The 11,376-nt window shown below is 40.2% G+C and overlaps 1 protein-coding gene across 1 annotated transcript; it reads right to left on the bottom strand.

Annotated features, from left to right (window-relative positions):
• Positions 1 to 2,596: 2,596 nt before the first annotated feature.
• On the bottom strand, positions 2,597 to 8,850 carry aipl1 (aryl hydrocarbon receptor interacting protein-like 1). The gene is made up of 6 exons (XM_085380332.1): positions 8,698 to 8,850; positions 6,135 to 6,314; positions 4,450 to 4,638; positions 3,822 to 3,998; positions 3,578 to 3,719; positions 2,597 to 3,193 (listed from the first exon to the last, which is right to left on the bottom strand). The coding sequence occupies exons 1-6, from the start codon at positions 8,800 to 8,802 to the stop codon at positions 2,994 to 2,996; spliced, it is 993 nt and encodes a 330-aa protein (XP_085236458.1). The 5' UTR covers positions 8,803 to 8,850; the 3' UTR covers positions 2,597 to 2,993.
• Between the last annotated feature and the right edge of the window lie 2,526 nt (positions 8,851 to 11,376).

Here is an 11,376-nt window from a genome sequence, read left to right as displayed (position 1 = left end):
TTTGCACACACAGTACTGTGCAAAAGTCTTGAGCCACCCCTAAGACTTTCATTAGCCCACGTATCTGTGGAAAAATAGAAAACAGGTGCAGCAATTTACTGAAACCTGAAAACATAAATGAAAGAACAGTAGATAAGGAAAAAATATAGTTTACACAACCTAATGAAAATGAAAGTCAATATTTGGCATGATCACCTTCATCCTTCAACACAGCCTGAACTCTTTCTGGAAAGCTTTCTTATAATATCTTTAAGTAGTCTTCAGGAACAGTTCTCCAGGCTTCTCGAAGGTCATTCAGAGCTCTCCTTTGAATCCTGGATGGCTTTTGTTCTTTTCTAGGTGGAGGCAAAAATTCATGATTGATAGTGTGTGTGTGTTATTAGGTCCAGGTATGCTTTGAATGCACTGGTAGTGTGTTTGTGATCACTGCCATGCTGAGAAATAAAGCTGTCATCAATCACACGCTTAGATAGCATTGCATGTTGAATCAAAAGTCTGAGAATACCAATTCTGACAAGATCACCAACACCACTGGTCAATGGCTGTTCACGTTCACTGTTGTACCTCTCTCATTAAAGAGAGGCCCTGAAGGGCCAGATGCATCTCTCAGGTCCTGTGTTGGATGTTTGCTGGATTTTTTCCTACTTCTTAACAGTTTGTGTGTTTTTGTGAGCACTTGCTAGTAACACATTGCCTAAAGATAATATTTGAAATGGATTCTTTGATAAGTTGTCTGGTAAGTGTCAACACTGATTCATTGGTTGAGTTCGAATGACTCATCATTAAGTGACTTAACAAACAAGCAAGACCATTTCAAAAAAGTCTGGCTAAAGACTTTTGCACAGATCTGTGTAACTCATGATAAATTATAATGGGCCATACTAATGTCCTTTGGCACAACCCCAAACTCATGAACACATGCCTTTACCAAGTTACTGCAACATAAGTATAAAAAATAAGAGACAACAACTTTTTTGGATACGTTAGCTACACAGTACGAAGCAGCCTACGTTCTAAAATAAAGTAAAATAAATACAAAAATCTCAGAAATCATGCTTTCATGTACTTCTCCTATAATGTGACATTCGCAGCGTTTTATTTTGCCTACATGATCGCTGCACTTCCGCCGTGTAACTAGCTCTCTGTGGCTAACTTGGCGCATTGCACTGTTGAAAGCGGGCGAAGCAGGGCTGTCGAGCCCCCTCCCTTCTACCTCCTTCCACTCCTCCTCCTCCCTTCCCTGCCCCGCTCCCAACATCAGCACCAGCGCTTTATGGACGAGAGCCAATGGCGAGTTGTGCTGCTATGCAGAATTTGCTGTTGTGGCATGTTTGGGCAGCAGTTCAGTGACACAATTCACCATAAATCAAATCTTTATAAATCAAAGTTTGCGAACAGATTTAGATACATATATTATTTATTTATTTGGAAAATACGTTGTTAGATGTGTGAAGAGGATCCTCTTGAGATAGACAGCATCCGGTTTCTAATGGGCTCTCTATTAAACCACCATGTTATTCTACTTGTTTACTTGCGTTAAACCAGGCAAACCTCCCGAAAAACAAATGCATAAAGGGGGTGATAATGGCCTGTGTTGAATGTCATGTGTGTGTGTGTGTGTGTGTGTGTGTGTGTGTGTGTGTGTGTGTTTCTTAATACATTTCTATTGATTTTCATCATCATTTGATGGTGCATTAGCATTCAGCGGTGACCTGTTATAGGGATGCTGGGTGGAAAGCACTGATAAACGGGGATTCCCTGAATTAAACCCAGCTCTCAGTATGATGTCATGCTATTGAGCTAGTATATTATCTCAGTGTACACGCAGAGGCACGTCTGCTTTCAGTGTATTTTCTTCTTAAAGCATTTACTTAAAATCAGTTGTGTCGTTCACGAGTGTTTCTCTCCTATTCAGTTTATGTTCAGCTTACAGCACATTTGTAAATATATGAAGGGACTAAGGAGTAGTTTTCAGTGCCCACACTCCTGTGACAGATGTGAATGCTGCTGAGACAGAGTAATTTTCCCATCAGGGATCAGGTTGCTGCAGAGGTATAGCTACAGTTAGAGCTCCATCTTGTGGACGTTCAGCGTTTCTGCAAGACTAAGAAAGTAATTTCTCAGTTTTTGACAGGACGACTTGATAATATTTAAAATTTTCCACAACATTCACACAACTCAGGTCATTGCCTCTTAGTTAAATTACTGGCACATTCATAATGAGCATCTGGTCCCGAATCGAGTCAGTTAATGGAAAAATAAGTTCGATGAGTCAACAACGTCGCAAACCGGAACAGTAGTTTTAAAAATATTTTAATTTGTGGAAAATAAATGTACTCCCTTTCTTTGTGGCCTTTAAAAACTAAGATAACCACAACCGTGTCTCCATAGTATAGAGCAAATGCCAAGTTATTATAACCAGCAAATGGTTGGAATATAAATGACAGGAAAATGGTTAAAAAACAACCAGGTTAGTCCAAAGGTCACAAATTATAACCAAAGTTTTTCCGTTTTGCTGGAAGATGTCTCTTCCTTCCCAGGCTTTATGCTAAATGGCTTCTGGCTTCAGGGATATACAGTTTGGTCCACAAGGTTTTGTAATTTTGTACACCAACACAATGGAGTTTAAATCAAATAATCAAGATATGACTAAAGTACAGACTTTCAGACTTTAATCTGACTTATAGCATTTGGGTACATATTTTGGCCATGCTTAATAATGGAGTCAAAATACAAACAAATATTAATTACAATTTAATCATAATGCACATCCACAACATATAAACCACAATAAGTCAGGTTTTAACAGTGAAAAGTTCTTCGTTTCATTTTTACACACGTTGTCAGCTATAATTTGGAGTTTGATACAACCTTGCAGTTTATAAGATGGATCATTTTATCAGATACTCTCATGTAGGTGAGTATCCTGTGCAGAGGTTTGATATTTAACAGCTGAATTCTTCTTTAGTCGATCAGCTCTCAGTCTCATCAGGTCAAAACATGCCTTTGTATTTGAGCTTGTCTTCTTTGTTCTTCTCTTCCATACGCATGTTAAGTATGGCCAGTTCCTTCTTAACAGCCTTTTTCATGCCCGGGTTCAGGTCCAGCACCCTGCTGAAATCCTGCCGGGCCTCCGCCTCGTTCCACACCTCCACGTGGGCCTTCCCTCGCAGGTAGTAGGCCTTAACTATGCCTGCAGGACAAATATAAGCTTGTTTGTTTATGCATTTGCAAGCAGGCAGTCATGCGATAGAAATATGCAGCTCTGCAGTGAGAGAAGACATAACTGACATAACCGTTTAGGTCTATGAATGATAAAAACACGCACAGGCACCAGGATCAGACTTTAACGGGACTATGCAACCTGCAATTACAAGCGTCATAAAAAAATTCACACGCTCATTCTCACAGTATGAAAACATGCCCGGCATATAAAAAAGCCTGAATAAACTGTAAACCATGTGACAGTCTTTCACAACTGGCTGGAAAGTGTGATAATACTCTTGGCAGAGAATTCTCCCCCTGCTTTAAGATCCCTCGCTTGCTCGAGTTAAAAAGCTTGTGATGAGTGACAAACCTGGGTGCTGATTGATAATGTCGGTTGTGTGCTCAATGACCTCGTAGTACTCCTCCATGCGGAGCAAACATTGGCAGTAGTTAAGTGTTAAAGTGTTGGCCATCTTCTCCAGCTTCATCCATGGGACATCCCATGCTTTCTCCTGATATGGGAGGAAGAGGTTCAAAGTCATGCCTATATATAATGGCAAATCAGTGCTTTGTAAAGGAATTTCTGCCTTGGATCAATTTTTTCAAGTATTAACCTTGGTCTGAACATTTTTAATGCAGATGATGGCCTCCTTGTATTTCTGTGTGGCTTCTTGGTAACGTCCCTGTTTGTAGAGTTTGTTTCCCTGGCCGTGCAGCACAGGAACGGCCTTCAGCCTCTCCTCATCACTCAGAGCCCACGTCTCCCTGTCGTACTCTCTGGGCTGCTGCACCTGTCAGCCACACATGCACATACACGGACTTCAGTTTTCCATCAATTATACTACAGAGCCGGGATGTCAAACATAAGGCCAGAGGGCCAAAATAGACCTGGCAAAGGCTCCAATCCCGGCTACCAGAACTTGTTCCCTAATTTTAAATATTTATTTCTCACAACTCACAAGAGTCATACTGACAGATTTCTTTCATTTACTACAGCAGTGTTTCTTTGTTATGCAGAAAAACTGAGATATACTTTGAAATCTTTTTCTAATACTCAGACATCTCAGGGATTAAGTGTGAAATGAAACTTCTTTATACTGACAGCCCATTTATGATTAAAGTGTACAGTGAGTTTGACATCCCCGTCTAGATATGCTAAACCCCTTTAATGCAAATATATTCCTAATTTAAAAAGCATTTATTTGGTAGGCGAGCTTGCAGGTTGTCTTTCTTCTTTCTCACCTTGAGCAGCTCCAGGACGAAGTAGAGCGGCTTCGGTTCCTTCATCAGCTCATCCAGGTCTTCATAGCCAAGGCTGTGGTAGGCAAACATGTTGGCCATGCCGCATGTATGGATGTGCCAGTCGACTGGGTCTTTGCCCTCAGCGATGCGTCGCATGCTTTTGGACACCAGTGGATAGACACCAGTGTGCTGGAAAGGAGGATCACAAGGTGATACAAGACTTAAAGTGACTGAGGTGGATCACGAAACAGTCCATGACTTTTAGTCTGTGCCTCATGAGTTTGGTGTCTTTGAAATGGCTGTCTGTTAAATATTTATATGTTTTATGGCGATATGGCATCACTCAGCAACTAAAAAAAACACTGTTATCGTGCTGACTGAACATTGCTCATTCATTACATAATTTACACCAAATGAAGAGGTTTAAAGATGCTTAGAAGCTGAACTGTGATCACACTGATATTAATTGTGACACTATTAATTCTGCTCTAATAATCCAGCACAGAGATATAATTTTATTGCTTGAAAAGTAACAGGACAACCCTTTGCAACATTCCATACATATTACTTTTAATTGTTTCCCTATTGATCTGTCCAGGGTGTGCCCCGCCTCTCACCCTGTGGTAGCTGGAATGAGCTCCAGGATGTTTGCCTATTTAATGTGTGTTTCTGTTTTAAATCTTGCCTGTTTTAAGCTGACACTTAAACACAAAGAATTTCATTATGTGACTGCATAATTACAATAAAGAATCTTGAAGCTTTGCACTAAACATTTTACATTGAGTTACTCAGCATTCCCTGGAGCTTGTTTTCTTAACAAGTTATGTTTGCCCTCTGCTGGGTGAAGAGTGGCAGCGCACGACACAGCCAGTGGAGCAGGCTATGTCGTGCAGACGTGTTGTTCGGAGTGAATAAAAGCTCTAAGCCCCATCAAATCTAATCAGAGTGGAGGGGAGTCAGTAGTGCTGATTCAGCAGGAGTCAGAGCCGATTAGGGAAAAGTGAGGCTGCTGCGGATTAATGACAGTATGCCTCGATCCATCTGTCTCTTACACACACACACACACACACACACACACACACACACACACACACACACACACACACACACACACACACACACACACACACACTAGCATAAAAAGTTAAAAAGTTATGGATTACATAACATGTGACAACATATTCTGAGGTAGCATGTCTATATTATAAAGCCTGTTGCAGGGATCGATCTGTTTATCTGTTAGTTTTTATCTGTCTTTGTTTATCTGTATGAGATGACAATTATTCATAAAAACAATCATATATTCAGTGAATTAAAAGTAAAACTTTAGCCGGTACCCGACTTGTTATTATTGCTGCATGAATGTTTGTTTAAAACCACAAAATGATGATTTAGTTTTTCTTCTAACCCAAAAGTTATGAAGACTTGTGTGTCCCATATATACCTTAACCTTCAACCTCTATATCTGGAACACATCTCATCCTGTGTTAGTTTGTTTCCTTGTTATTTAAAGCATTGTTTATAACTCACACATCTGCAGCATGATGTCATTCTGTCTGCACGGACACACTTTTCAGACTAAGTTTGGATCAACAGGATGTAATCCACTTTGAGTTAGACGAGTGAGAAAATTAGGGAGCGTGCAATCAAATAAATACAAAACCAAAGCTTTTATTATCACTTACAACGGTGTCACACCAGAACTCCGCCACTTCACCGATCCTCATAGAGGACAACAGGGTCTCCCAGATGTCCAGCTTAAACATGTTGCCAATCACTATCTCCATGGGTGTTCCAACCGCTTTGCTGTCATCTATCACCGTGCGCTCGTCGTCACACAGCTGCGTGCGGAAGTGGAAGGTCACCTGGATAAATAGTAAGGAGAAAAAGGCCCATGCTGTGTGAATCTGCTACATACAGTAGAGTCGCCTGTTATTTTTTCATATTTGCTAGGAAAATAGGAAATAGTTAAGTGTTTTATTGAAAACGTAATGGAAAAACACAATATAGACAAAAATGAAACCACTGTCAATCAAATGCTTTCCTGATGGTGCTGCATGATGGATCAAAATCTGCCTGAACTCATCTGCATTCATAATTTCACCAATTTTAACAAGATCCCCAACACCCTTAAACCACTAAAGAGCCTCTGTGTTCTCCTGAGCTGAACCAAAAATGTCAAATTTGAATTCATCACTCCATCAAACCTGTTGGACCTGATTTTCAGTCCAGTTCTTGTGCAGTTTTGCACCCCTCAGCCTTTTCCCCACCTCTTTCCTTTCTATAAGAATAGCTTATTAACAGCCACCCTTCCACTGATTTCAGATGAGGCTTCAGATTTTCTCCTATTCTTAAAGACTGTTTATGTTATCCGGTGTCTTTAAAGTCTTTCAGGGACACATTGTATACCACGAGGAGATATACCAAGTTTTCAGCTAACAGCTCTTTGGCAATCACCTGTTGGTGCAAAAATAAAATTTTATGTCTGTCAAACTGTGTTATCTTTGGCATTTTCCATAGATTCAACAAAAGAAATGGGAACAAATCATTTGCTTTTGCATCCGGCTGCTGGTAAAAAAGTGCCTAAAGACACAATTTAAAATAGTCTCTTTGCTACGTTGACTGTTGTGTGTAGCCACAACACTGGTTGATCTCTTGACTTAGGTGCCTTTTTATATGATGAGGACTGGGCTGAAAATGTAAAAGCAGCCGATGTCCAAAGGAACAGTTTTAAAAGAGCTTCAGAAAGCTTCAAGACCACTTTAAAAATGACAAAAAAGTCTGACTCCTTGGAAGCAAAAGATAAAGAAATTAAGGTTGACTCAAGATTTGCGACAGACTGGCGACCTGTCCAGGGTGTACCCCGCCTTTCGCCCTATGACAGCTGGGATAGGCTCCAGCGCCCCCCGCGACCCTGAAAAGGATAAGCGGAAGCGAATGGATGGATCAAGATTTTTACACAGTACTCTACAGAATGGACAAACTGGAGAAAATGATGGCAGTACCTCCCCAAACAGGTTAGTTTACATAACATAGCGATAGCATGAGTGTAAATACCAGAAGAATAAAGTGGAAGAGGAAGTGCAAACGTATTCAAACCTCAGTGATGGGAAAAGATATTATGGTGAAATATGGGTCTGAATAACAGTGAAATTTGAGCATCTCAGCAAAAATGTTACGTCACGAGCTTCACACAGCTCAGTTACTCAACAAAGGAGACAGACAGGAGGAAGGTCACACATGCCAAGGTTGTCTGGTTCTGTGATATCCAAGGAATGGAAACCTTTTAAAAGAACTGTGTGCAAGCTGTAGTAACAAAGAAAAACCAGTTCTTTAATGCGCAGCACCAGTAAAATTCATCAATGAGTTCATGACCCTTGTGAAAGGCTTCAGTGGCACATGAGAAACGAGTAGTAAACATTATTAGGAAAACACAAGAACAGGGTATGAGACAGTCAGTTAGCCTCGATCAGTAGTGACACATAATGTAACTGAGATAAGGAGAACTTCATACGTCTTTAACGTCCAAGCCATTTTTTCAAATTCAGTTCTCATTTGAAGAATGTTCTTATAATTTATATTGTCATAAAATAAAATTAAAATCTCATTAAAATGTTATAAACCGCTACATCTTCTATCGACCTCTACTGGCAATAACTTGGGAACTACAGTAACTTGAGCATGCTCATCCCTCTTTGCCCCTCCTGCGGCAAATTATTAAATAATAAGCACACAGTATGGAGATAAAATCCACAAATATTTAAAAAGCTAAATATATGAACTTCTGTACTCTGTTGTTCAACTTTCTGAACTGTGTTCCTTTATTGTTAATTTTGTGTATATTAAAATACTACTTCAAGGAAGTGCAACACACAGTTAGCTCCTGAGCTCATTGTGCAGACAGTCATTCTGTTCCATTGTAATTAAAAAAAGGTACATCTGCTCTGCTTAAAATCAAAATTAGCCACAGACAACAGTGTTATAACACAGAGTCGCTGCCTTTCTTCTTCTGCATGGTCTTGTGATGCTGATGACATTATGATAATTAAGTGCACATATTAAAACTGCAGTTTTAGTATGAGTTATATTTCTCGCTTTGTGAGTTATAGTTTTAATTTAACCTATCACATGAAAAATGGTCAAATACGATTAATTTTGGGCTCCGGAGACAATATGAAGTCAAATGTTTTTTTATGCCTATCCGTGGTAGAATAATCCAAAAGTTTAAATGAAGTCGGCCTACAGTACCTTCACTCCTGTGACAAACTTTGGAATGTCTCCACTCCCTCCATGCAGGATGGTTTTCTTAATTCCTTCTGATCCCAGCAGGAGTGCGTCTTTCATATCCGACATCTTTACCTCACCTTAAATTACAAAGCATATATCTCACACAGAGGTTTGTGTCTGTGTTGTGATGGGTACAATATATGTAAAAGCTTGTTGATGATTTGGCGGTATCGATTGTGGTGGATTAGTTTAGGCAGAGATAATGAGATTAGAAACTTCTCCTCCTCTCCTTATGTCCCATCATCCCTCTGTAGCACTCATCCCCAGCACTTTCTCTAAACACAAAGAGGACGATAACAAATGAAACAACAATCCAGGACTAGATTTAATTGGGATGGATTTAAGTTTCTTTAGATTTAATGTCAACATTTGCCTGGATGAAAAGTCCTAATGTGCATGTTTGTGTGTGTGTTTGTGCTAGAGATAAAACATGAAAAGAAAACTCTGTACAGGTCTACAAGAGCAAAACTGGAATGGTTTCCATTCCAGAGGAAATTTCCAGGATTTATGTGGATGTGGTGATCCAAACAATGCAGAGAATACTGAGAAATGGTGGAGCAGACAATTACTCTATGGACTCCTTGACCTTGTCTATGAAACATCTGTCTCCCATCTGTGCAGTGCCTGTGTGCATGTGTGCGGGTGTGTTATCCAAGTGCCCCGTACTGTTTGCTAACAAAGTCTGCAAGCAGTTTGAGGGGGCAATTATTCCCAAGCATTACCCAGTGTTAATGTCTTATTCCATACTAATGGCACAAATAGAAAACCCAATAACTGCACCTTGGCAACGCTCACAATTGTGTAACTTTATAGGCTTGTGTTTCCTCTGTGCAACAACATGGAAAAGTTAGTGTTTCGCATTGAATTATCAAGCGAGACAGCTGTCTAATCTCTGTTCAAATAAGACCTCTATATCCCTGGAAAATGCTGCAACCTTCTATCAGGTTTGCCTTTTCCCCCCCACTGATGTGACAAACAGGATTGGGCAATAGTTCGGTATGTACTTGGCAGCTGCTCAAGGTAAAGGCAGAGTTCACCCCCTCTTGTGGAAGAGCTGGGCAGTGCAGCAGGAGTTTGCCTGCTTCTAGATCGTATTGCCTCTGATTTGAAAGTAAAGCTCTTAGAGGGAATCACGTGTAAAGCTGGCCTTTACAAACAAACTATTTACACAGTCTTGTGGCACAGAGGTGCTTATGTTAACTAAAACCTTCACAAACACATTTAAATGCCAGTTACAAAAAAATAAATAAATAAATTTCTCCTTCTTCTACATTCTCCCTGCCCTGTCTTCTCTCCTTTTCGAAAGTGAAATGCTGAAAATGCAACATGGGTACATGGCAGAGTGCCTCCCTCGGATGGCAGATTTGTGTTGCTATAGTTACAGCCTTTTGCATCATCATATCTCTGAGTTTAGAGGAACAATCTATCGCTAGAGTCCTATAATTACTCATAAACCTGATAGCATGTCCCAAGAAAGGTTTCAGATTTAAAGTCATGTGTATCACCATTTCTGGTCATTTCTTAAATAAAAAAAAAACAAAAAACAACAACAACAAAAAACATCTGACCTGCTGGAGAGGTAATACTATCACAGCAGTTTCTGTTATAACCGCTTTGTGTCAGAGTGACTCATATTTCTTGCGTCACAACGCCTACACCTTGTTCTATTGCTCTGCCTATGGTCCATTTGTGTGTGTGTGTGTGTGTATGTGTGTGCGTGCAAGCACGTCAGAATTTTCTGCATGTACATTGTAGCGTGGGAAATTGAATGCGCCACTTTGATGAACCACATGCTTGCATAGCTTTGAGAATGGGTTCATCTACAAGTAGTCCTTCCAACAGGCAGCACAACCCAGTCTCTGCCATATTTGGATTCTTCTGGAAACTAATTGGTGATGCAGTAGTTCCACCTTAAGTAAGTAATACTCTATTTCTGGAAAGCACAGTCATGGATTTCCTGGGGTGGAGCTGTTCACTTTGTAAAAAGCCTTTCATTCATATACATAACACACGTGGGAGGACTTCCTCCATGACGCACACTATATACGCACATAGAATAATGTTTATGGATGTGTACACCATTTGTGCTTCTGCTGCTGCTGGGAACAAAGCACAAAGAGTAAACAGGAGACAGACGAGCGATAGCTCGATTACCTTTTCTTTCTCTTTGAGATTGACACTTAGAGCTCATCAGGCAGATGCAAAAGGAGGAGGAACAGACACTGAGGGGAGGTTTGGAGCCAGCACACAAGAGCAGGAGACATCAAACACATGCATGCACATACACATATGTTTTATAGAATGGTCACTTTGAAAGTGCACCGAAGTGCTGAAACACAGAACAAAAAGAAAGGGTTTAAATAAAAAATAAAACACAAAGTGAGTAAAAATAAAACCAAATGACACCCAGTGTAAGGAAGTGTAAGGAAGCAAATATGGGGGACATGAGGGCTTGTTTGTATGTGCCAATTAACAGCCATGCCTCTGGGTTTTGGATCTAGTTAAAGTTGACTATGTAAGCAATGACACCTGGACAACTGTTACAAAAAATGAAGTCGAGATGAAACTGAGGAATGGATTACCATCTGAAAGTCTCTGAAGCTCAGAAATGGCTTTACTTTTGCAGGTAGCTGAAAAAAG

Source organism: Rhamphochromis longiceps, linkage group LG14 (assembly GCF_057381845.1).
Source record: "Rhamphochromis longiceps isolate RC_006_pf linkage group LG14, R_longiceps_female_GT1.1, whole genome shotgun sequence".
NCBI lineage: Eukaryota > Metazoa > Chordata > Actinopteri > Cichliformes > Cichlidae > Rhamphochromis > Rhamphochromis longiceps.
The sequence above is the reverse complement of the archived record's forward strand: the minus strand, read 5'-3'. Positions and strand labels throughout refer to the sequence as shown.

Coding starts and splice junctions, on each gene's coding strand:
- aipl1 (XM_085380332.1), bottom strand. CDS start 8,802: ATGTCGGATATGAAAGACGCACTCCTGCTGGGATCAGAAGGAATTAAG. Junction 4,639..6,134: donor AGTTCTGGTGTGACACCGTT/GTAAGTGATAAT, acceptor CCTCCTTTCCAG/CACACTGGTGTCTATCCACT. Junction 3,194..3,577: donor CATTATCAATCAGCACCCAG/GTTTGTCACTCA, acceptor TTTGTCCTGCAG/GCATAGTTAAGGCCTACTAC.